Here is a 27,350-nt window from a genome sequence, read left to right as displayed (position 1 = left end):
AATTTTGAGCATTACTTTACTAGCATGTGAGATGAGTGCAATTGTGCGGTAGTTTGAGCATTCTTTGACATTGTCTTTCTTTGGGATTGGAATGAAAACTGACCTTTTCCAGTCCTGTGGCCACTGCTGAGTTTTCCAAATTTGCTGGCATATTGAGTGCAGCACTTTCACAGCATCATCTTTCAGGATTTGAAAGAGCTCAACTGGAATTCCATCACCTCCACTAGCTTTGTTTGTAGTGATGCTTTCTAAGGCCCACTTGACTTCACATTCCAGGATGTCTGGCTCTAGGTGAGTGATCACACCATCGTGATTATCTGGGTCATGAAGATCTTTTTTGTACAGTTCTTCTGTGTATTCTTGCCACCTCTTCTTAGTATCTTCTGCTTCTGTTAGGTCCATACCATGTCTGTCCTTTATTGAGTGCATGAAATATTCTGTGCATGAAATCTGTGCATGAAATATTCCTTTGGTATGTCTAATTTTCTTGAAGAGATCTCTAGTCTTTCCCATTCTGTTGTTTTCCTCTATTTTTTGCATTGATTGCTGAGGAAGGCTTTCTTATCTCTCCTTGCTATTCTTTGGAACTCTGCATTCAGATGTTTATATCTTTCCTTTTCTCCTTTGCTTTTCGCTTCTCTTCTTTTCACAGCTATTTGTAAGGCCTCCCCAGACAGCCATTTTGCTTTTTTGCATTTCTTTTCCATGGGGATGGTCTTGCTCCCTGTCTCCTGTACAATGTCACGAACCTCCGTCCATAGTTCATCAGGTACTCTATCAAATCTAGTCCCTTAAATCTATTTCTTACTTCCACTGTATAATCATAAGGGATTTGATTTAGGTCATACCTGATGATAGTATAATCACTGTTGGTAACTACGAATTTAGCAAAACAGTTTTATATCTCAAAGCTTGACCCAGATATCATGATGTTTATAATATTATCTGATTCCAAGATTTATAAAATTATAATTTATAAAGATGTCATTTATTTAACTCATTTAAATTATACACACAGATTTACATTTATATTCTTTTAAATATTAGCATAATAATTTGATCTATAAGAGAACTGTAAGAGATTTAAGTTCTTTAATTTAGATTTATTGTTAAAGAGATGGAAAACCTTGTGTGATCTAAAAAACCATGTGTGCATTTTTATTTCTCACTTTCATAAAATCAGGGAGAAGTCCCATAGACATTTTAAGTCTCAAATTTTGGACCAAATTAACTTATCCCATGATTTATCTTGTTTGTGGTGCAGACGGTAAAGCGTCTGTCTACAATGTGGGAGACCTGGGTTCAATCCCTGGGTCGGGAAGATTCCCTGGAGAAGGAAATGGCAACCCAGTCCAGTATTCTTGCTAGAAAATCCCATGCTCGGAGGAGCCTGGTGCAGGCTACTGTCCACGGGGTCGCAAAGAGTCGGACATGACTGAGCGACTTCACTTTCTTTCACTTTAGAACAGGCCCATGAAGCCTATCCCACTAATGGAAAGGCCCTTTCTCTCGTGAGCATCATTTCCCTGGCACCTGTGGTGCATTCAGCCCCTACGTGGATAACAGACAACTTCTGCAACCATTCTGCTTTGGCAACAACTCCATTCTGCTGTATCTCAATTTCTAGTTCATATCAGAAAACTCATCTCGTACTCAGCAACAAAAAGAAATAACCTGCAAATAAAACACGCATTTTTAGAAAAGATAAATACACTCATACAGCTGTTCTGAGCTCCCCAAGAGTTCATGCTCTAGGACAGCAGGTCCTCCTCACCGAGGAATGGTGGCTTTCTTGGGTGATGCCTTTTGAGTGGCAGTTTTCTTACTGTAATCCTGTAGCACAGGAGAGCTTAACTCCACTGGGTCTCAACTCATGAATGAAGCTGTAGCAGCTTCCATCAGATAAAATTCGACCCTGACCACCTCTTGAACTGAGATAACTTATTCTAGGAGTGTAGATTCCTTCCTGTCAGTCCCATTGCCTAAGGACCATTTTATGGACCAGTGTCCCATGACAACTCATAAGAGCCACAGACAGCAATCAATAAGAACAACAAAAAAATAAAAATTCTAATGTGTCTACTTTAAAGAGGCTTTGGAAGTTTTCAGCCAAGGGCCTCATTTTAGTGGCAGCATTAAGAGACTGGTTCTCCAGCAAGACCTAAAAGTAAGTTAGTGCATCTTCTCTGTTTTGCTAGTTCATTATTTAGGGGTTAAGTATGGAGTCAGAAACCTCAGCTCTCACCTTCCCTTTGAGTCACTGGTGATTGAGTCACTGGTGATTGATATTACATATTAATAATAAGACAGGGCCTTCAAACTCTAGAAAAAGATTATACATTTTTATTATCGTAATGTGAGATGAGAATACTGATAAATCTTTTTTCTGATTTAACAAAATTCTTTCAATATTTGTAACATTTAGGAATTCCAAAATATCAATTTGAGTATTGAAAGAAAGACGTTATTATACAGGGCAATCAAAATTACAGACTTAAAAGCACTTAAAGGTTGATCTCACAAGACATAGCAACAATTGGTAAGGTTCAGGTACCCTATAAGATTCCCTTGTTATGATAAAACAATAAAACACAGCAAAAATGTTCTTACAAAATATTTTCTGATTTATGATACCATCTACTTTTCTTTGCAGATGCAAGGGAATGAGGGATCATTTTCTTTTTATGAGGCTGATATTTCATTCATCAAGCATTAGGAGGTCCATAGCTTAAATTCTATTAATTGGCACAAAGAAAAGAGATTGAGAAACTCAAACTTATAATATGGAAAAGATAAGAGCGAAATAGATTATGAACAAAGGGACTCTGGGTCATGTACTGTTTATATCTCCAGTCAGAAGCATTTTTTAACGTTTCAGTGCCGCTTCTATTTCTTGATTCATAAATGAGCTGCATTTTGTCTCATGTCCAGCAAGTTATAGTGCCTGCTTTTAATTGGTAATTATTAGTTATTACTCTTCAGGGTTCCCGCTCATATGTATGCTTGATCAAATTCAACAGGATTACAGCATTTAAAATACCCTATGTAAAGCAATACATTTAGTATACCTCTGTCATATAATTTCCAGTATGTTCATTTAATCTAGGATTACAAGGGCTAGATATTCTACCTTTTGAACTCTTCTAAAACTTTCTATCATGGCAACACACATGATTCCAGAAATTATTTATACTTAATTCTTTAAATTTAATTTTTAATCAGTGTGTACTGCTAGTTTTTTGGTTTTGTTTTCTTAAACTCACCTTTCTCACTGTATAAGATCTTAATTTTGATTCATTGCACCATTGGCTAGTACAATTTTAAACTAATGTTTTCATGCAGTGTGTGTGAATGATACATTTGCCAACTTCCTTTATATACTTGGATTGCCTTCATAGATGAATTACAGCATATCTGGGTCTCAGGCCTCCACTCTCTTCTGCACACTTTGACTTAGCTATATTACTTTCTAACATCTAGGTTTCTAAAGAGAAGTCTGAGAATAATCTGCCACTTCAGCTGTACCTTCCCAGACTTTCTCACTCGTGTTCTCAGAATTTTTTAAAATTAGCTTTACATTTTGTTACTTTTGACCCTGATGCTAGGAAAGATTGAAGGCAGGAGGCGAAGGGGATCACAGAGGACCAGATGGTTGGATGGCATCACTGACTCAATGGACATGAGTTTGAGCAAGCTCCAGGAGTTGGTGATGGACAGGCAAGGCTGGCATGCTTTAGTCCATGGGGTTTGCAAAGAGTTGGTCACAACAGAGCAACTGAGCAACTGAACTGAACTTTTGAACTGCTGGAAACCTTTGTTTTTTCCCTGTCAGAAATGATTTCTTTAAATTTTTTAAAATGACTTCAGGGCTCACTCTCTTGCACGTGCTGTCTCTGTGTCTCTTTTTTAAGAGCATCTGATAGTCTTGAGAGTCCCTTGGACTGCAAGGAGATCCAACCATTCTAAAGGAGATCAGTCCTGGGTGTTCATTGGAAGGACTGATGCTAAAGCTGAAACTCCAGTACTTTGGCCACCTCATGTGAAGAGCTGACTCATTGGAAAAGACCCTGATGCTGGGAGGGATTGAGGGCAGGAGGAGGAGGGGACGACAGAGGATGAGATGGCTGGATGGCATCACCAACTCGATGGACATGAGTCTGAGTGAACTCCGGGAGTTGGTGATGGACAGGGAGGCCTGGCGTGCTGTGATTCATAGGGTCGCAAAGAGTCAGACATGACTGAGCAACTGAACTGAACTGATAGTCAATGGCTGTAGCTTTCTTCCTATATAATTCTTACTTTTGTCCTCTTAATCTTTTATCCTCTCCTACTAGGGGAGTTTCTTAGATTTATTTATGTTGATTTTTCTCTATTGTGTCAAATACAGATTTCAGTTCTCTGTTTTTGTTTTTCCTTCATTTTTGTTTTTTTGGTTGATTGAACCCATGTGAAGCATTCTCACTTCTGATGTGCTATTCTTGTTTCACAGAGTCTGCATTGTCCTATACATTTAAAATGTAAAAGAAGCCTTTCTAAACATTTTCTTCTGTTTACTAGTTTTGTTTTTTATATGTGTCCTTATTTTCTGTCCCTTGGTATAATGTATCTTTTTCTGTTAAGCTTTAATATTTTATCCACAGATCCCATAATATTGGAATATCTTTTCTGTCTGGAACAGCTCTATCTATACCTAGTTTATAAGATTTCCCTTGTTTCCCTAACTGCCTGGTTGGCTGCTGATATAATATCTTTTTGCATTAATCTACTCAGGATCCCATAATAAAATACCCAAAATAGCACAGACTGGCAAGCTTAGAAAACACAAATTTATTTATTACAGTTCTGGAAGCTGGAAGGTCGAGATCAAATGCTGGCAGTGTTGGTTTCTGGTGAGGCCTCTCTCCCTTGCTTATAGGTGGCTGCCTTCTTGTTTTGTCTTCACATGGCCTTTTTGGGCATGTACTCACTCCTGGTGTCTCTTCCTCCTCTTATGAGGACACCAGTTCTATTGAATTAGGGAGTCTACTCCTATGACCTCATTAACCTTAATTACCTCCTTAGAGGTCCCATCTCCAAATACTGTCATCCTGGATAGGGAACATACAAATTTGGGGAGTGCAATTCAGTCCATAACAACTTTTCAGAACAAACTAAGGTTTTTCAGCTTTAGGTCATGTTCTAGGTCATCCACTAAGGACTAATTCTGGACTGAGGAGGGAGCTGCTCCTGTTCCTACCGCTCTGTACCCTGATTTTGATGTAGAGATCCAATTCTCAAGGGACTCAAGTTGATAAGTCCTTGATTAAAGGGAATAAGTAGAACAAGTACAAGTTCCAGGAATGTTACTGCCTGACTCTGCTTACAAATAGCTGATATTACTCTCAGCCATGTTTAAAGCCCAAGTTGTATGTAAATACGAGTCTCTAAAAATAAGTGCTCTACATGCACTTCTTACTTTCTTGTTGTTTCCCTTCCTCTTTTAAGAAATACTTAATTTTATTTCTAATTTACTTCTTATTTTCACTGTTAAGGACAGGGTTACTCAGAAAACACAGGTTGGCTGCCATGAATAAATGAAATCTTGACAGTAGTTTATGGTTGCTTCAGCTTTCGCCCCTGGTTTCCTGCCCATCTCAGTTCTGTTTCAGAAGTCAAAGTGTGCAAGGAGGATAAGGAGGATACAGCCATCCTTCCGTCTACCTTCTTCATGTTGTTGTTAAAAGAAATTCCTCCCAGATAAAAAAACAGATTATTATTTAAAAATACTCTTTTGAATGCTTTCATACATATTTTGTAAGGAATTGGGGAGGTAGGGATGGGAGAGACAAGCTTCCTCCCCTCCCCTTCCTAACTGTCTGTCAGAGCCCTGTGCTTCAGATGAATCACTCTCATTCTGTGTAGGGAAGCTGGGTTTTCAGAACAGGTCCCAAAGACTGGGAAACCACACCCTGTGGCTGAGTGAGTTGGGGTTATAATTCTTCTCTGAGGAATGGTCATTTCTATTTTTCTGTATCGTTTTCCAGCTTGGAATCCTGCGACCTAACTACGGTTTGTTGTCTGAATATCTCTAAGGCTCTCGTGAGAAGCCAGAGCCTGTTATCTCTGAATCTGTCAACTAATAATCTATTGGATGATGGAGTGAAGCTGTTGTGCGAGGGCTTAATGCATCCAAAGTGTAACCTGGAGAAACTGTCGTGAGTCTTTCTGTACTGTTTTCTACAGAGACATTTTGTTCAGTTTTTTTTGTAACTTATAATTATGAACTGAGTGGGGAAACTGGGTCTTGACATTAATCGGCTCATTTGTCAATCCTGGATGACTTCCTCCTTCTACCTCCTTCCCCCTTTCACTTGACTTTTAGACGTTTCTTTTGTTTATGATAGAGGTCTTATTTTCATTCTTTTCCAGGCTCTTCTCTGTCCTCTTATATTTTGTTTCACCATACCTTGTCCATGGCTGCAATGAAATTCATGATTTAAGTAGGTTTGATGAGGTTGCTTCTATAGTAGAGATTTAGGGGTTGTTGGTACCAGCTAACTTCCCTCTAAAAGGGGAGAGAAGCATGCACTTTGGGACTTGACTGACCCCTCTTCATCTGTGTTTCTGCTTCAGCTTAGAAAGCTGTGGCCTCACAGTAGCTTGTTGTGAGGATCTGTCTTTGGTTCTCATCAGCAACAAAAGGCTGACACATTTATGCTTGGCGGACAACATGTTGGGAGATGGTGGAGTAAAGTTTATGAGCGAGGCCTTGAAACATCCACAGTGCATTCTACAGAGCCTAGTGTAAGTGTCTACTAGTTTTTAAAATATATATATATTTATTGTTATTTACTTGGCCATGCTGGGTCTTAGTTGTGGCATTCGGGATCTTCGATCCTCATTGCAGTGTGTGAACTCTCAGTTGCAGCTTGTGGGATCTAGTTCCCTGACCAGGGATCAAACCCAGGCTCCCTGCGTTGGCAGTGCAGAGTCGTAGCCCGTGGACCACTAGGGAAGTCCTAGTGTCTACTAGTTTTCATCATTCCCATGTAATAACATTTTGAAATATATTTAAACTAGGAAAATATTATGGACATGTTATGTCCCTTGCTTTTTCCCTGTTGTCTACAATGATGAGGATGATGAAGATGATGATATTAATAATTGCCATTTATGGTGACCCTACTCTGTGCTGGGCCCTGTGCAAAATTTGTTTAACCTGCACAGAAGTACCCGTTGGTGTCAAATTGGTCACCTGAGTTCTAAGTGCCTCACTGAATAGGTGAGGATTGTGAGGCTTAGAAAGGTTATGCAACTTGCATAATGCTTACAAGAAAATGATGTATTTAATTAAAGTCCACCCATCCAACTCCATATTCTGGATTCCAAACAGTTAAATATGTATCACTACCATTAAACAAAGACAGTATTCCATGGTGTGGCTGGGTTATGATGTGACTATACTGTTCATTGCTGTTAGGTAATGTGAGAAGTATGTGAGTTCTTGTTGCTGCATAGGATGAGAGAAGACAACACCAAAACAATGATTTTATTTGGTTTTTGGTCAGCTCACAAGGCACCCACTTATTGAGCTTTTTCACCTTTCCAATTTGCTTCAAATGCTGAATGACCATAGAATGGTCGACATTGAGTTCTTGGGCAAATTCTCACATAGTTGTAAGAGGATCAGCTTCGATGATTGCCAGCCACTGTGTTCCTCATCTTCAAGGCTCTTGTCGCCTTTGCACAAACTTCTTGAACCACCACTGCACTGTACATTCATTAGCAATTCCTGGGCCAAACATGTTGTTGATGTTGTGAGTTGTCTCTACTGCTTTATGATCCATTTTGAACTTAAATAAGAAAATTGCTTGAATTTGCTTTTTGTCTAACATCAATTCCATAGTCTAAAATAAGTATAAAATAACCAGCAATTAATAAGTCATTAGCAAAAAAACATAAAGTGAGAAATGTGCATTAAAATGATGTATAACATAATCACATTTATTTAAGAATCTATTCTGATATCAAATGGCAAATTTCAACACTGCAAAACCCACAATTACTTTTGCATCAACCTATACAAGATTCTTTATCAATATTAATTAGTTGAAAATAACTTTAAAAATGATTTGTGTTGAACATCTTTTCAAATTTTTTGGTTTCTACTATTCTGGAAATTTCCTCTTCCTAGGCTTAGCTTTCCCCTGATTTTTTTTTGTTATATCTATTATGGTTATTAATGTCACATATACATTATCACTATTATTTTTATATATTATAAATAACTTACCTGTTGTATTTCTTTCTTTATGGTTATTTTTAGAATATAGAAGTTTAAAGCTTTCGTGATGTTGAATTATCTTCCCCTTCATGACTTAAGAATTGTTTAATACATTAAAAAAAACCCCACTTCTGTCATCTTTCTCATACTCATTATGTCTTGTGAAAGTCAGCCTGCCAGGCTCCTCTGTCCATGGAATTCTCCAGGCCAGAATGCTGGAGTGGGTAGCCATTCTCTTCTCCGGGGGATCTTCCCAACCCAAGGATCGAACATAGGTCTCCCACATTGCAGGCGGATTCTTTACCATTTGAGCCACCATGGCTTAATTTTTAACATTTATTCCAAATTAATTTTGTCATAAGATTTAAATTTACTTTGCCTTACATATTAGGGGACATTAAATGTCCCCTACATAAAGTAAAGGACATTAAATGTCCCTAAATCATTTATGGCATAATGTATCTTTTCCCTTCTGATTGAAAATGCCACATTTAATATGTACAGAAAGTCCTCATTTAATTATGATTCCTCCCTTTCTACTCCATTTGCCTGCTCCTCTGCTCCACAGAGCTACTTCTGTAATAGGATACTATATTTATGTACAAGATAGGGAAGTTAGCATGGTCTTTTTAGTAAGAAAAATTCTGAAGAACAAGAATCCAGTTTGAAGCCAAATTTGGCACAAACTTCAGGATCCCAAGTGAGACAGCCAAAGAGGCAATGAGGAAGGGGAGGGTATTTGATCTGAGATAGATGGAGGGTTGGCGAGAAAGATAGGGGATTAGAAACCTCTTCAAAGATGTATAAATCTAAGTAGTAGAGCGGTGATTCCATCTTTCCTCACATTGTCCTTCCCGCAGGCTGAGGCGCTGCCATTTCACTTCACTCAGCAGTGAATCTCTCTCTGCCTCTCTCCTGCACAACAAGAGCCTGATGCACCTGGATCTGGGGTCAAACTGCCTGCAAGATGATGGAGTAAAGCTTCTGTGTGATGCCTTTCGGCATCCAAGTTGCAGTCTTCAAGACCTGGAGTAGGTGTTCTGTGACCTTATTTTTGTGTAGCTTTAAGTACAGTGAGGGCAGGGAAGATGGAAAAAGAAAGTCTGAGAGCAGAGTACCTGTCAGACAAGAATACACAGCCAATTCTCTCTCATTCTGCATGAGAAAAGCTGGAGGAGTCTATTCATCAGATTTTTGTTAAACAATTATTACAGTAGTTACAGTCAGCTTCTCTCATTCCCTCGGTTAAGGAAGGTCAGAGACATCAGGTTGATCTGCGTGTAGCCATTTCATTTTTGCCTTGGTTGTGCTTCAGGGAGTCTGTTGTGTGTCTTCTACCCAAATCCAGGAAGCTGAATTGTGCTTTACTAGTTTTTCTTTCTTAAACTCGGGTTTATACTTAGGTCAACTTTGAAAGAAACTGGGAATGAAGTTTTCAAGAATATCCAAGAATCCAATCATTCTTGAGCAGCAACCATTTTTAATTCCATTATAGCCTGTCTTACTCTGGGAGTGGGTACACAAACATTTGCGTTATATGTGTATGTATAATTGGGATTACATGACTTTGAGGTTTCCTTTTTACATGATCGTATTTCAGATAAATGTATTTCATTTAAATACTTACATATAATTATTTATTTTAATGGCTACATAATACTTAGTATTTCATTAGGTAAATATTGTGGCTCAAGTGAAGCAAGATAAGAGATGTCACTTAGAAATCTCACTTTCCTACTAGGGCCTCCCATGGGACTAGTAGCCTGGGTGAGTCATTAAGGGTCTAAGCCCAACACTGTTTTCCTAGAACTATAAACTGAAGATCAATGGTATACCTAGAAGTGTTTGGCCAGATTGGATTGACTTACGATAACCAAATTTTCAAATGAGTTTAATAGTTGATTGTCATTTCTATAAACCCTGAGGTGACTGAACTCTTGGATTCAATAAGTACCTGTACTTCCTGTGAGAAAATGTATATGATATGGGTTACGATGTGATTTTCTGGTTTCTTTGATTATTATTCACCTGGAAGGCAGAAATTTACTTCATGGAGTTTATCATTAAATCCAGTGCCTTCATTTCAGCTACAGAGATATAATTTCTATGTGGCCTATGCACACAAGATGTTTGCTTAGCCTGCTTTTTTCTCCTAAGCATTGCTGTAAACACATAGACAAATTTGTGCTTCCTTAGCCACTTTCAAAGCCTCTGCAGGCATGCCTATTCTCTCAACCAATCTTAACAACAGATATGAGCTAGATGCTCAGGGGACTAAAGGCTTTCTCTAAGGTTATGCTCTTGTCCTAAGGAATTTACAAAGTGCTGACAGCAGGGAAATAAATATAAAGCCAATTATAATAGATTCCATATGTTGTTATAAGGATGTGGCCAAAGTCCCAAGGAGCAAGGAATGGGACAAAGGAAATTTATTTAATTTAGGCTTGAAAGATAAAGAGGATTTTGTTATGTGCAGATATTCTAGGCAGAGAGAAAAGATGGAGAATGCAGATAGATGTGATATATTTAGGGTAGGTTAAATGGATGTGTATGGTTGGAAAATAGGGTGGGGACAAAATATGGAAAGAGAAAGAAAGGCCAGATTGTGAATGCTCTTGAATGTCCAAAGGACTTGAAGGAAGTACCTTTTTGTATGTAGCTTGCTTCTTTCTTCTTTGGAAACAGTACTTTTAGATTCCTTAACCACATTTTAATTTGAAAAATATATTGGAAACCGAAGACATAGAGATCTGTGGATTCCTCAGGGAAGTTATATCCGATCCTTTTTTTTTTTTTTTGGCAGAGGTAGAAATAAGTGTTTATACCCTTGACTTGGGAAGCTTACTAGAAAACAGCCTATTTGTGGGAGAAAGCAGTTTTACCTTTTGGTTTTTTCTTGCTTACTAAGCAATCCCATCTGTTTTTAGTGGTTTAACATTAGACCTTCCCGTGTGCATCCTAGGTTATAGATAGAAAAGGCTTAGGGAAAAAAAGGCTCCCCTGGGCGTGCCTTCCAGGAATAAACTAATAAAGCCTCACAACTGAAAATCTCACTTCTCTTTTTTATTTCTCACAGATTGATGGGCTGTGTTCTCACTAGTGCATGCTGCCTGGATCTGGCTTCTGCTATTTTGAACAACCCAAACTTGCAGAGCCTGGACCTCGGGAACAATGACTTGCAGGATGATGGAGTGAAATTTCTGTTTGAGGCTTTGAGACATCCAAACTGCAATATTCAGAGGCTTGGGTGAGTTTGGTTTTCCTTAGGAAAATGATACGTATTTGGTGGCTTGTATACCTAGAAGAAATTTAGATATGCAGAGAGGATGAAAAATTAATGGGGCTAGAAGGTAAATTATTCTCAAAAATGAAAATCTGAATTTCATATATATAAATCGGTGTATTACATGTTATTACTATAGAAGCCACACTTCACATTTCTTTGTGTCCCCCTTAGTGCTTTGGACACGGTATGCTGCTAAGTCGCTTCAGTCGTGTGTGACCCCAAAGACAGCAGCCCACAAGGCTCCCCCGTCCCTGGGATTCTCCAGGCATATATTAAGTAAATAGTGCTTAATTTAAGTCTTCTATGTTCTATTATCCTTCAGATATTCCATCTGTCCTTGAATTAATTTTTCTTAGTAACTCAAAGGTTTTACTAATCATTTTCTACCTGGAAAAAGGCTGTCTGTGGTCTCAAGGAGCTTGTAATCTAACAAAATCTCATCCTATGTTCTGAGTACTTTTTATGTTGAATAATGTTTAAATTTTTATTTTCTTTAAATCTTGAACGGATTGCTATTGGCTAGTATATTTTTACTTACACAGCATGAATTATTGACCTCTGGGTCAAGAAATTTGCTCTACGTGTGGAAACTAGACACTATGATATATCTTCCTGGCTCTTCTAAGAAAGTGTTGCTTTTTCTATGTTTCCATTGACAATTTACAAATACACACACACATACAAATACATATAAATTATATATATATATTTCACAATAATTATGATATTACTTCTGGGTCTGACTTTTGATTTTATTCTGCCTGTTTTAGCCAGTCACTGTTTACTGCATCCTGCCGGGAGAGTGGGGTCCTATCAGAGACAGAGGACTTGATTACTCAGAGGATAGCCACATAAGCATCGGGCATGTTTGTTGGCAGTCTCCCTTGCGTCCCAGATCCCACAGGGTCGATGTGGAGGACTCGATGGATGCCTGCGCAGGCAGGTGTTGCATTCCAGGAGAGGAGCGTTGAGTTTGGGGGACCCATCATTTCATAGTAAGCAAGGAGCAAGCCTGCCCTTTGTCCTGGAGGGAGACATTTCTTCATCCCTCCAGGTTGCTCACTGCACACACATCCCAGGAAACGATCAGGTAAAGTGTTGTCAGGACCTTGCATTTTTGTCAGTAAAACATGTAGGAGGGTGACATAGCCATAGAAGAATGTCTCCCAACAATTTCCAACAATTTTTCTACACAACAGAAAAAGTTTTCTACAGAAGTCTTGGCTTCTGGTGAATTTTCGCACAGATATGCCACTCCTGTGGCCACTCTGATTAGTCAGACCAACAAAGGCTGGGCCCAAATTTGTTCAGTTTGCCTCTATGCCATTTAAGGTCACTATCAACTGGACTCCCAAGCACAGGATGAGGCCAATTTGCAGTATTGATTTAAAACATGCCCCAGGGCCCTGGGCTTTGCCAGCTGAGTAACAATAAAAGGAACAATGTGTCCAATTTTTGATTATAATTCAAGAAAGGGAATTTAGAATGACTGCTGCTCCTGGTCTCATTGGCAATAAATAAAGGAGGCAAAAGATGGGCCAGAAGCAATGCTTTCACCATTAAAGAGCCATTCAGTGGTCTGCACTCCCCGCATGCAAACGTGTAGCCTGAAGGTGCACAGGTGGCTCCAGTGTGGGGTCTGTTGTTATATTTGATTTGGGTCACCATTGCCTTGCTTTGGTTGTATCGGGCAGGCACTGCCACTGAGGAGTTACAACTGCTTTGTTTGCCATATGTGGCATAATCCAGGCTGTTCCAGCATTAAGAGAATCTTAGTGAATTTGCATCAGACAGATTGAAACAAGTTTATACCAGTCGCCCTGTGAAAGGGATCTTAAATTTGGGATCTGCCTTTGACGGCCACAGGCATAACAGAATAGTTGAGGATCTGCCGTGTCCATATGAGATTTTCTGTTTTCATAGCACGTAGACAGGCATGACAACTGGGCAGTGGGTCCAGGTGCCAGCTGCTGCTTGACTCAAGCAAACCACGTAATTATTTGTCAGGTGGCGGTGTTGCATCCAGGGTGACAGAGAACCGTGGTGGTTCTTCCCACTTCCTGAACCTCTCAGGTTCTAAGGTGTTCCTTCCCCAGGTATTAGTGTTAGTCTTCCTCCCAGTCATGAACTCAGTGTGCCCCATCCCAGTGTCTATAACTTCACTTTTTCTCTAATCATCCCCCACCAGCACCAGGCCTTCAGTCCAGAGGGATCAGGCAGGAGAGGAACAAAAGAAATCTTACAGTATTTATAGAAACCCGTATATCTCACATCTTGGCTTGTTGGGGAGTTGTCCAGCATTGTACTCAACCAAACGACTGTTATTTTCACGAGCTATGGCCTTGTCAGTCCAAAAGAGAATCCAGGTATCTGATCTAAATTAAGTTTGAATCCCAAAGTCCTTTTTTGACTGACCTGCCACCTGGAGGGTGTACCAGTCAGGGTCGCCTGGAGTTGCTTTAAGGGCGAGAAAAGCATCATGACCAAGAATGACCAGAATACAATCCTGAAACTTCAAAATAGTTTTTTATAGAAGCTGCCATCCCTTTCATCTAATCATTACCCAAGAGGTAGCCCAAGAGAGATGAGCATTTCAGGGGATTGTCACATTTAGTGACTAAACTGCCCCTCTAAGGAATGTAGACTAGGAGTTAGTGAGGGATGTTGAGTCAGTAATCTTTCTTATTTAATTTTGAGGGGAAGTCCAGAGATATTTTTTTTTTTTTGCATATCTGAAAATATCTTAGTTTTCTGTGAACTTGAATGAACACATTTGGTTTTCTTCATAATATTTTGGTTATCCTCTTAGAGTTCTGAAGAGTCCACTGCCTGCTAGCATTGAATCTGGTTGTAGAAAAGTCTGAAATCAGTTGGTTCTTCCCCTTTAATATCCTTACTGTTCTAAAAAAAAAATGGGGGAGGGGGACTATATATCCTTCGAATTTTTCCTTTGGCCTTTGTTGGATTTTCTTTAATAATATTTTTCTGGGGAAACGGTGTGCCATTAAGAATGTAGATTGTGCTTTTTTTTTTTTTGGTAGGCTTTCCTATCTTTATCTATTTGACTTAATTTTTTTTCAGGATTACTAATTATGCTTATGTTGGATCTGTTTTGTTTTTCTGTAATTATGGATAATTCTTTATCTATATTCTTTAATCTTTTAAAACTCACTCTTCTTTTGCTGGATCTTTCTAACTCATGCTACATATTCCTAAGTGTATTTTTAGCAGTTGTGACTTATTTTAATGTGGGCTTCATTCTATAATTTTTTTCTTCTGTTACTTTTAAGCTCTGTATATTTTAAAATATACAGAAAAGTAAATAAAACTAATGTTTTTTAAAAAGGATATATGTAACAATCATGGTCAGGTTCACATATTGAATTTTCCCAGTAAACTAAACTCCTCTCAGTTACCCCTCCCAAATCACAACAACAACTCTCCTGTTCAAGAAGTAAACATTGTCTTGACTTTTATAGCAGTAATTTGTGTTTTCCTTTGTAGATTTATATAATATATATAATCATAAACAATATATTTGAATTTTGCTTGATTTTGAACTTCTATACAGGGAATTATACTTTATTCTTTTGTGTAATGATTTTTTTTTTTTTTTTTTGCTTAATGTTATGATTGTAAGAGTCATCTAGTTGTTTCATGCAGCTGTTTTTACTCATTTTTATTGCTATGAAAGATTCCAATGAATGACCGTACTACCAACTATTGCTAACCTGAAACAAACAGACTGCCAGATATTTCTCTGGCAAAAATGGATTTGTTCAGGATCCGCAGAGAATTGTAATTTGGGCTGTGCAACCAGGATGAGCCATGTGCAAGTCTCCACATGGCAGGGAAAGGAGACCGTGTTTACGGAGAGGAAAAGGAAGCTGGAGGGCTACAGCGAACTAGGAGTCTGGCTTTTCACTGGCTGAGTCCTTACCAGGAAAGAAGTTCTTGTTGGGCTGCGCTGTCTTTGCAGGGTGTGAGAGCTCCCCCTTCTGGTCTCCCAACTCTATTTAATTGAGGTTTGTGTTTATCATAGGTTTCTTCTGTACTGTGCTGGGCTTAATTGCTCAGTCTATTTTGTTGGTGGACTTTTGGATTGTTTTCTTTAATGATTAGCGCTGCTATGAGTATTTTAAAACATGAATTGTAAGATATGTGTTTACACATTTATCTCCACTAAATAATGTCCGACTCTTTGCGACCCCATGGACTGTAGCCCGCCAGGGTCCTCTGTCCATGGGATTCTCCAGGCAAGAATACTGGAATGGGTTGCCATTTCCTTCTCCACAGGATCTTCCTGACCTAGGGATCTAACTCGGGTCTCCTGCATTGCCAGAGGAGTTCAAAGGCTACCCACTCCAGTATTCTGGCCTGGAGAATTCCATGGACTGTATAGTCCATGGGGTCTTAGCGTCAGACATGACTAAGCAACTTTCAATTTCACTTTCTTTACCACTAGCACCATCTGGGAAGCCCATTTAAATACACGGATTGTAAGACAGGTGTGTACACATTTATCTACAGTAAATAATTAGGAGTGGAATTATTATATTATTGGGAATATCTCCAAGGATTACACCCATTATGCTACCACGGGCAGCGTGTAAGAGTTCTTGTTACTCTATTCTTGTCAATTTTGTCAGACTTAATTTTTAAAATTTTAGCCAATCAAGTATGGTTTTAGCATAAGACTGTGTAGAACTAGAATTATTTCTTCCTTGAACTTGGCAGAAATTTCTGGTGAACTTCTGGCAAGTGATGTTAGCCATTTCATCTGAAATTTAAAACTTACTGGCAAGGGTCTGTTATTATCTGCTTAATTTCTAAGTCATATTTAGTGTTTAGATAGCCATGTTTCATTAATTACTATATTTTTCTATTTTTGTTGAGTTAATTTTGCCATTATTTTTTATTTGGATGTTTATCTCATAAATATTTCCTTCTTTTCCAATAGACTTCATTAAGTCATTAAGTTCAAAATTTGATATTATATGTGATATTTTTACTTTTGAGTTTAAAATATTTATGATTTTTTTCCTCAACATATGGATTATTCTAAAGTGTACTACTTTATCTTCAAACATAAGAAGGGTTTCTTATTATCTTCTTATATTTAACCTCTGGCACTGTAGTCTGAGAATATACTGTACATGATTTCAGTGTTTAAAAAGTTGTTGACACTTGTTTCATGGCCCTTATATAGTCAGCTTTTAATGTGTGTTCCATAGTGCACTTGGAAAGATTAAGAAGAGTTGTGGGTTGCAGTATTTTGTATCGGTTAAGATTGTGAGTTCTGTTGTTTAAATCATTTGGTATTTTTAATGATTTTTTCCAGATAATTCTATTATTGTGAAAAATGTTAAAATCTCTGCTATAGTTACAGATCTGTGTATTTAACTTTGTAGTTCTGTTTTTATTTTCTATATTTGAGACTTTTATTAGTGACCACACATTTAGAATGATTATTTCCTAATGAATTCTTGATAGTGTTTTGTATCTCATAATGCTTTTATTCTTATAATGCTTTTATGTCTTATGTCTTATATGCTTTTACTATAAGGTTTGTTTTGTGTGATATTTAGGTACCTTGTGTCATAATTATTGGGACTGTTGCCCCACCACACTTAATGTGTGTTTCATGTAGACAGTAACTGAAAAACATTATATACCCAGCACCTATATAGGCATTCAAATGTTGAATAGCTAGATGAACAGAAGGTGAAAATTAAAATTAGTTGGTAGAGGGTGATCATCAGTTCCAGAAGGTTGAGTTTAACATACTTCATCAGTTCATGGTATTATATATATTTTTTCTTTTTCTTTTACAAATTTTGTATTGAAGTATAGTTGATTTACAGTGTTAATTTCTGCAGTATAGCAAAATGACTCAGTTATACACATTTATGTATTTCTTTTTATATTCTTTTCCATTATAGTTTATCCCAGAATATTGAATATAGTTCCCTGTGCTATAGAGTGGGACCTTGTTTATCCATTCTGTATGTAGTAATTTGTATCTACCAACCCCAAACTCCCAGTGCATCCCCTCTGCACAGCCTCCCCTGTGGTAACCACAAGTCTGTTCTCTGTCTGTGAGTCTGTTTCATAGATAGGTTCATTTGTGCCATATTTTAGATTCTGCATATAAGTGATACCAGAAAGTGTCCTCTTTGACTTACTTCACTTAGTATGATAATCTCTGGGTCCATCTGTGTTGCTGCAAATGGCATTATTTCATTCTCTCTTATGACTGAGTAGTGTTCCATTGTGTATATATACCACCTCTTCTTTATCCATTCATCTGTTGGTGGACATCTGGGTTACTTCCATGTCTTGACTATTGTAAAAAGCGCTATTATGAATAAAGGGGTACATGTATCTTTTCAAATTATAATTTTGTCTGTATATATGGCTGGGAGCAGGATTGCTAGATCATATGGTAATTCTATTTTTAGTTTTCTGAGGAACCTCTCTACTCTTTTCCATAGTGGCTGTACCAATTTACATTCCCACCAACAAGGCAGGAGGGTTCTCTTTTCTTCACACTCTCTCCAGCATCTATTATTTGTAGAGTTTTAAATGATGGCCATTCTTCTGTTGTCAGGTGGTACCTCCTTGTAGTTTTGATTTGCATTTCTCTAACAATTAGCCATGTTGAGTATCTTTTCAGGTGCCTGTTGGCCATCTGTATGTCTTTGGAGAAACGTCCATTTAGGTCTCCTGCCATTTTTTGATTGGGTTGTCTTGTTGTTGAGTTGTATGAGCTATCCGTATATTTTGGAAATTAAGTCCTTGTTGGTCACATCATGTGCAAATATTTTCTCCCATTCTGTAGCTTGTCTTTATATATATACATACATATATATATATACACACATATACATACATACACACACACACACACACACACACACACATATATATATATAGTTTCCTTTGCTGTGTAAGAGCTTGTAAGTTTAAGTCCCATTTATTTTTATTTCTATTGACTGAAGAGGTTGACCAAAAAAACATTGGTACAATTTATGTCAAAGAACATTTTGTTTATGATCTCTTCTAGGAATTTTATGGTGTCTTGTCTTATATTCAAGTTTTTAAGCCATTTGATGTTTATCTTTGAGTATAGTGTGAGGGTGTGTTCTAATCTCATTGATTTACATGCAGCTGTCCAACTATCCCAGCATCACTTGCTGAAGAGACCATTTTTTTTTCTTATTTTGTATTTTTGCCTCCTTTGTTGAAGATTAATTGACTCTAGGCGTGTGGATTTATTTCTGGGTTCTCTATTCTGTTCAATTGATCCAGTTCGTGGTATTTTATTATCCTTGTTTTATGCAAGGGCCCTGGTTGGTTGATTAGTTGGTTAATTTATCTCCATTAACTATCTCTTTTCCATTTATAGGCAGTTTACCTAGTGTTTTTGAAATATGCCATAGAATTGTATTACCTTATAGAAGATGTAATGTTTTGGGGCTTCCCTGGTGTTTTTAGGTGTATACATTTTTTTGCATAACTGGCATGGTGCCATTTATTTACCTTACCCATTTTCCATAATTTCTTTAACATACACATGACATTTTTAAAAATATTAAAAAATTCTTTTTCATTATGGTTTATCACAGGATATTGAATATAGTTTTCTGTGCTATACAGTAGGTCCTTGTTGTTTATCCATTCAATATAGAATAGTTTGCATCTGCTAGTCCCAAATTCCAAATCCAACCCTTCCCCACCTCCACTCCTCCTTGGCAACCGCAAGATTGTTCTCTATGTCTGGAGTCTGTTTTATAGATAAGTTCATTTGTATCATATTTTAGATTCCACTTGTAAGTGATATCATATGGTGTTTGTCTGACTTCACAGTATGATAATCTCTAGGTCCATCTGTATTGTTGCAAATGGCATTATTTCATTCCTTTTATGGCCGAATAATATTCCATTGTATATATGTACCACATCTTGTTTATCCATTCCTCTGTCCATGGACATTTAGTTTGTTTCCCTGTGTTGTATACTTGGACTTTAACACTCAATATCATGTTTCTAAAATCTACTTACGTTGCTGTGTTTTTAATTCTAAGCATTCAGTTGCTTCAGTTTTCCTTGGTGTGCTTCCACATTTTATTTATTCCTGGACCATAATTATGAACCTGTAATTCATGATTAAGGAAGGGATATATTCAACCCCAAAATATCTGGAAATAATGAATATTATATACCTTGATTTTACCCTATTTGTGCTCATTTTTTGAACTTCTGGAGTTACCCTACACTCCCAGATCACAGATCGCTTGTGTGCATGCTCTCTATCATGAGATAAAGTTCATTTATCTTTAGTCTCTCTTCCCTGCAGGTTGGAACACTGTGGTTTGACTTCTCTCTGTTGTCAGGATCTCTCTTCTACTCTTAGCAGCAACCAAGGCCTGATAAAAATAAGCCTGACACTGAATACCTTAGAGCGTGAAGAAATTATGAAGTTAAGTGAAGTCTTGAGGTCTACTGAATGTAAACTACAGGTTCTAGGGTAAGTCTTCATTGGCTTCTCAGGGGAGAAGTTTCCTGGAATGAGGCATTTGGGGAGCCATTCATTAATGGCAAGCCTCAGCATCAACCTGATTGTGAATCCTTGGGTATTTTGCAGGCCCTTATTTGTTTTTCTCACATAGAAGAGTGAATTTCAAGAGGTGCAATGTAGCATAGTAATTAAGAGCCGAGTTTGAACTTTGGGCCTGCCACTTACTAGATATTTGAACTTGTACTAGTCCCCAGATTCTCTGTGTTTTGGTTTCCTTTGTCTGTAAAATTGATGAAATGACAATATTTACTCATAGGGTTACTGTGAGCATGGATCACCTGAGTCCATACAGGCGGTGTTTAGAACAGTGACTAGCGCATAATAAACAGTGTATGTGTTGGCTGTTTTCATAATCATGAATAGAGCTATTTTGCTTGAATAGGAAAAGTCTCTTGACGGATCCTTTAAAAATCTTAATGTATCTTCCCTCTACCTTTTGTACTCTATTTTCCTTCAACTGCTATGTCTCTCTCTTTTTCCTTACCTGCTGCCCGGCCATGTTAATATTCTCTAACAGGTTTTTTCTTTCCCTGAAATAAATTCTCCAGAGAAAGTAAAGGGCTATGGGAAAATTGAGAGGTGTTTTTGTGGCAAGAAGAGGTGTTCCCTTGTCTTCTCAGGTTGTGCAAAGAGGCACTTGATGAGGAAGCACAGAAGCTGCTGGAAGCTGTGGCGAGTAGCAATCTACGCCTAGCTGTTAAGCAGGACTGTAATGATCATGAGGAAGAAGATGGTTCCTGGTGGCGGTGTTTCTGATTTGAAGAACCTGATGTCCTTCAACGAAGTAAAATGAAGGCCTCAGAGTGACAAGGTGGGGTGGGAGGCTCTTAGCTTTAGGTACTCCATGCCCAGACATATAGCATGTGATGTCTGTCAGATATGGGTTAGTCACTGCTCTGTAAAATGTCTGTTCTACTTCACATGGGAGTTAAGAGGCTATAATAAAATGGAAAACATAAAGCTCTGTGGAACATACAACATGGTTTGAGTTGAATACAAAGTTTAAGGATTCAGATGTGAGAAGCCTGGAAATGAGACTGGAGAATGGGCCAGGGAAGATTATGTTAAAACCCCTTATTTTCCTTTCTCTCCATTCCTGCTGCTGTGGCTCTCTTCACAGCCTCACCATCTGTGGCACATTTTATTGAATGCTCCGCTGTGTGTTCTTGGGACCATTCGGGGCAAAATCACTTGGTGTTTTCTTAAAATGCAGATTTCTGAGCTCCATACCAGATTTATTGAATTAAATTACTGGGTGAGGTTCCCAAACACTGGCATGTTTAATAACTTCCCAGACAATTCTTTGGTACATTACTCTTTAAGAATCACAAGTCTCAATAGAAATGGGAGTTGCCTTTTCATTGTGAAGATAAATGAAGATATAAAGATTATTGGATTTTCTAGAGCTAAAAACAGATTCCTTCCTTTGGCAGAAACATGGTATACTAAAGTTTTCAGTGAGAGAATGTCTTGTCATGCAATTTATTGCCAAGTAACAAACCATCCAAAAACACAGTGGGTTAAAACAATAACCACTTTGTTATATCTCATGACTGGATGAATTAGAATCCAGAAAGGGCTCAGTTAAACACTTCTTATGCTCCACATGACATCACCTGGAGTCTTGTGATATTTAGTTGACAGTCATATTGCTCTGCTCTATAAGACTGAAGAGGACTTCTGTCACATGCCTGGTGCCTTGCAGAGGATGGCTGGCTGGCAGGCTGTGTTAGGCTGGGCCCCTCTTCCCTCCAGTCTTAGGGCCTCTTTAGCAGGGATGGAGTAATGAATGGAGGTTTGGGCTTTGACGAAGTCAAGGGGAAGTTGCCAGTTCTCTTAAAAGGTAGACCCAGAACTGGCATAAAGCCAGTTCTCTCTTACTCCATTGATCTAAACAGTCCAAGCCAGTCTAGATTCAAGGGCAGTCACTGGTTGATGGGAATGGTGTTAGAGAATTTGTGGCCTTCTATAGTCTACCACAAACCCTTATCCTTTTTCTCCCTGTCTGTCTCTTTGCTGGTATAATAGCTCCCAAGTCAGCATAGCAGGGCTGGAGACAAGAGTGAACCATGGTAGGTAGAAGGGGCAGATGGCAATCGGGTAAGAATTTACAAGTAATGTTCCTGGAGCTGATACATGCACACAGAACAGTGATAACAGGTGACATTTGGCAGAGATGATACCTAGAGAAGGGTCAGTATGAGGTTAACTCCCAGTGATAGAGTTGTCCTGGCTAGATAAGCATAGAAAATAAAGCATACATCAAAGAAATGGCATTCCTTTCATAGGGCAGCCCTGAGCTGCAGTGAGCAGCATCTTATCCTTCATAAACAACAGGATTTGTTGTTTATGAAGGATATAAATGTGCCATTTTATTCCATTCAATAAAATGTGCCACAGATGGTAAGGCTATGAAGAGAGCCATGGTAGCAGGAATGGAGAGAAAGGAAAATAAGGGGCTTTAACATAATCTTCCCTGGCTCATTCTCCAGGGCCAAATAAAGCTCCAACCAAGGACTAATAAATGCTGCTGCTTTTTTAAATTTTTTTGGTTGCACTGTGCAACCTGTGAGATCTTAGTTCCCTGACTAGGGATTGAACCATGGCCCATGGCAGTGAAAGTGCCCAGTTCTAACCACTGGACCACCAGGGAATTCCCGAAAACTGCTTATAATCAAGGTGATGTCTACCAAACTTTAAGATAAAGGAAACTTCTTTTGTCTTTTAACTAAATTTCAGAGCATTACAGAGGAAGAAAACTTTCCCATTTCATTTTATAAAGTTAGAAAAACTTTGATAATAGAACTTACAAAGATAACACTAAAGAGAAATTTATAATTATTTGTCACTTATGAATATATACTCAAAAACAAAATATATTTGAAAATTATTTCTAACAGTTAAAATATACCATGGCTATTGTGATTTGTAACAGAAGTACGAGAGGACAAGTACTAGAAGTAATTTTATAATTTATGACATTAGTTGACTAATGGAGAAAGACCAAATAATCATCTTAATATATATTGAAAGGAATTTAATAAAATTTAGTCTTTTTGGTTGGAGAAGGCAATGGCACCCCACTGGTACTCTTGCCTGGAAAATCCATGAACAGAGGAGCCTGGTAGGCTGCAGTCCATGGGGTCGCTAAGAGTCAGCCATGACTGAATGACTTCACTTTCCTTTTTTACTCTCATGCATTGGAGAAGGAAATGGCAACCCACTCCAGTGTTCTTGCCTGGAGAATCCCAGGGACGGGGGAGCCTGGTGGGCTGCCATCTATGGGGTCGCACAGAGTCGGACACGACTGAAGAGACTTAGCGGCAGCAGCAGCAGTCTATTTGATCAGGTACTTCCGTAACATAAAGACTGTTTACACTGCAGATGGTGATTGCAGCCATGAAATTAAAAGACGCTTACTCCTTGGAAGGAAAGTTATGACCAACCTAGATAGCATATTCAAAAGCAGAGACATTACTTTGCCAACAAAGGTCCGTCTAGTCAAGGCTATGGTTTTTCCAGTAGTCATGTATGGATGTGATTGGACTGTGAAGAAAGCTGAGTGCGGAAGAATTGATGCTTTTGAACTGTGGTGTTGGAGAAGACTCTTGAGAGTCCCTTGGACTGCAAGGAGATCCAACCAGTCCATTCTAAAGGAGATCAGTCCTGGGTGTTCTTTGGAAGGACTGATGCTAAAGCTGAAACTCCAGTACTTTGGCCACCTCATGCGAAGAGTTGACTCATTGGAAAAGACTCTGATGCTGGGAGGGTTTGGGGGCAGGAGAAGGGAACGACAGAGGATGAGATGGCTTGGTGGCATCACTGACTCAATGGATGTGAGTTTGAGTGAATTCCGGGAGTTGGTGATGGACAGGGAGGCCTGGCGTGCTGCGATTCATGGGGTCGCAAAGAGTCAGACACGACTGAGTGACTGAACTGAACTGAACAGTATATAGAAGCAATGCCATTTATATTTTGCACATGTGCCTGGTATCACTGCTATCAGGTAACCCATGAGCCAGGATAAGGATGAGACAAGTAAAGCACTTATTCTTCTGACTGTGCAAGTTCCAGGTCAAACACCATCTTTATTTAAATTTTAAATATTGGTTATCATGGATTTTTTGCACTAATTTTTATTTTTAAAAACATTTCACTAAAATATTATTTATCTTCATTCCCGAGGGGCTTTTTGGCATCTTCTTAAATTTTGTGCATCAGGAAAACCACTTCCCTCATTCTAAATAGAGCTCTATGTTAGGATAGGTTTGCAGTTTTGAATAGTATAGTTAAGGAGTCAAATACGATAGCGAAAGGATCAAATAGGGTGGTCAAAACAAATGTTATATTGATTCTTTACATTTTGTCTGTTTTCTTTTTATAGATTTGTATTGTAAATTCTTATTTTATTTCTATTATCTTTGAATTTGCTTTGTTAGTATGCTAACTTAAGTTAGATTCTTACTGATTTCCAACCTTCTCTTTTATTATAAGCATTAACAATATACATTTCCTTCTATTTGTATTTTAATTGAATTCCCATCATTGACCATGGAATCTTTACTGAAGTAGAGTTGATTTATAACATTATATAAGTTTCAAGTGTACAACATAGTAATTGACCATTTTTAAAGTTTATATATTCATAGCTATTATAAAGTATTGTCTATATTCCCTGTGTTGTACAGTATATCCTTGTAGCTTATTTTATACATAGTAGTTTTTATCTCTTAATCCCCTGCCCCTATATTGTCCCTCCCTCTTTTCTCTCCCTACTGGTAACCACTAGTTTGTTCTCTGTGTCTGTGAGTCTTTCTTTTTTGTTATATTCACTAGTTTTATTTTCTAGATTTCATATATAAGTGATATCATATAATATTTATCTTTCTCTGTCTGACTTCTTTCACTAAGCATAATACCCTTCAAGTCCATCCAGAGTATGAACTATTTTCATTAGCATTCATATCCAAATATTTTTATTTACATGAATTTATTTTTCTGTAACCCACATGTCACTTATAAATTTTCAAACTTAGGCATTTTTAAAGCTACCGTTTTGTTATTGCATTTAACCTAATAGAGTTCAGATAATGTGTTCTATGTGAAAACATTTTTTGAAATTAGTTGAGATATAATTCAAGGCCTAGTATATAATCAGTTTTCTACATGAGCTTGAAAAGAATGTGTTTTCCCATGACTGTGTATGTATGTATATATACCCCTTAAATCAAGGTTTTTAATTATTCAGTTCAAATCATCTTGTACTAATTTTTGCTGCTCAAACTATAAATTATTGAGAACATTTTAACTCTTTTAATGGAAAATTTTTCTTTTTTTCTTAGAATTCTTTAAAAATTTCCTTTAGATATTTTGAGGCTATGGCAATGGGTAAATGTAGTAGAGATATGTCACAGGCAGCTTTGAGCTCACATGCTTTCAGCTTAGCAACCAAGGAGAAAAGATTTCTTTTATTTCCCTGCTTTAGTTTTAAATGTCTTCCAAAGACTCTGATTGGTTCATTGAGAATCCAGTGATGTAGTAAAATAATTTTCAAGGATTTTAAATCATGGCTCTTATACAAATGCAAAATGAACCCTTATCAAAGAATATTATCAATTCATTAGTAAGAGAACCAGTGAGATACTGGTTAACAAAGCATTTGAAGAAGAAGGATTTATATATCCATCATGAAAAACATTAAAAAGATTTTTAATGTTTATTTTGGATTATAGTTGATTTATAATGTGTTAGTTTCAGATGAACAGTAACGTGATTCAGTTATACATATCTCTATTCTTTTCAGATTCTTTTCTCATATAGGTTATTACAGAGTATTGAATAAAGTTTCCTTCAGTAGGTTCTTGTTGATTACCTATTTTATATATAGTAGTGTGTATATGTTAATCCCAACCTCTCACTAAACAACTGTAATTTCTTCTCAATACCTTGAATGCTCCCAGTTTTTCACCACTGGTCCTTTGCGTACTTCATCCTCTCTGCCTACTCTGGTCTTCACTCTTCACTGTAGTTTAAATATCACTTCTTCCTGCAGGTTGAACCCTATCTTAACTATCACCATCCTCTTTCCTTTTCCTAACACTGCATCATGTTTCTTTCCTACCACTAAGACAAAGATTTCCTTATTATTATTATTTTTTCCCTCTATCTCACCCCAGTGTAAGTTCATTAAGGGTGGGGACAATGATTCTTTGGTTCATTATTAATATTGCTAGCCTACAGCACTGTGTCTTTAATATGGTCGGTTCTCAATAAATGAATGTAAGCAAAAATACCCTATTCCTTCCCAACTTCCCAGCAACTCAGTGAAGTAGGTGATCTTGTTGGCAGGGGAATATCTGCTAACACCCATTGGGAGCGCACTACCCGGGGGCTTCTGGAATCGTGGCATTCACATCCGGGCGGGAGTGCCTAGATTCTATTCCTGAGGACAGCGCCCTGCGTTTCCACATGGCTTTTGAGAATGGTTACTCTAAGTGAGGCGAATCTGCCGGCGAGTCCTCTGAGAAAACCAGGAAGGAAGGCAGGGTCAGGACAGTGGTTCCGGGGCACTTACGGATCCTGCGCAGTGGGAGGGTAAGAAACAGCTCAGAGGAAAGCGTTGTGCTGAGCTGCTTGCGGACCTAGCTTTCACAGGGTCCTGGCCAGGCTTCCAGGGAGCGCAGGGTTTGTCAGGTCCAGGAACTCAGCGGCTGCCAGCCTTCGTCCCTAACTCTGGTGCTGTCAGAACTATGCACGGGGCGGGGCGTCTGGTAGGGGCAAGCCTGGAAGCGACCCCAACTCTGGTCTTCATACCAGAGAAAGCAGAACCCTGGACAGCGCTTTGAGGCAGAGACCTCTTGCCTTACCCCTTTTAGTTCCCAGATCTTTTGTCTGCTTGGTCAGTTTCACCACTCATAATAAATCCTGAGGTCCCTGTCTGTGAAGCCATTTTCCTAAAGAAATGAAATCCTCCAAAGTGGACACGTTATCATTCATTGAAATAATATAAATGTAGACTAAAGGGAACATTAAAAGACAACCCCCTTCCAAATATTCACAATCCCCCTGGTTCTATAATTCATTAGTATGACTGACAGAACTAAGGAAAGTGCTATACTTAGGATTCCAGTGTATTATAAATGATACAAGTGAACAGCCAGATGAAGAAGTATAAAGAGCAAGTTTGAGGGAGGGGGGTGGTAGTGAATGCACAGAAATTC

General features: G+C 38.2%; 1 protein-coding gene across 13 annotated transcripts in view; it reads left to right on the top strand.

The window, feature by feature from the left end:
* Positions 1-21,090, top strand: part of NLRP14 (NLR family pyrin domain containing 14) — a 45,367-nt gene extending 24,277 nt beyond the window's left edge. For 6 of the 13 annotated variants that reach the window (XM_086340312.1, XM_086340313.1, XM_086340307.1 and 3 more), the window contains 6 exons: positions 6,024-6,194; positions 6,613-6,783; positions 9,124-9,294; positions 11,340-11,510; positions 19,909-20,079; positions 20,751-21,090. In XM_086340312.1, coding sequence (XP_086196438.1) covers positions 6,024-6,194; positions 6,613-6,783; positions 9,124-9,294; positions 11,340-11,510; positions 19,909-20,079; positions 20,751-20,886 — 991 coding nt within the window. In that variant the 3' untranslated portion in view covers positions 20,887-21,090. Of the gene's footprint in view, positions 1-1,464; positions 1,610-2,653; positions 2,761-3,605; positions 3,728-6,023; positions 6,195-6,612; positions 6,784-9,123; positions 9,295-11,339; positions 11,511-11,720; positions 15,122-19,908; positions 20,080-20,750 lie in introns of those variants that run through there. The other 7 variants (XM_086340314.1, XM_086340316.1, XM_086340315.1 and 4 more) reach the window with 7 other exon arrangements.
* The last annotated feature ends 6,260 nt before the right edge of the window (positions 21,091-27,350 follow it).

Source organism: Bos grunniens, chromosome 15 (assembly GCF_055505025.1).
Source record: "Bos grunniens cultivar Pamir isolate PY7600 chromosome 15, Bosgru_T2T1.0, whole genome shotgun sequence".
NCBI lineage: Eukaryota > Metazoa > Chordata > Mammalia > Artiodactyla > Bovidae > Bos > Bos grunniens.
The sequence above is the reverse complement of the archived record's forward strand: the minus strand, read 5'-3'. Positions and strand labels throughout refer to the sequence as shown.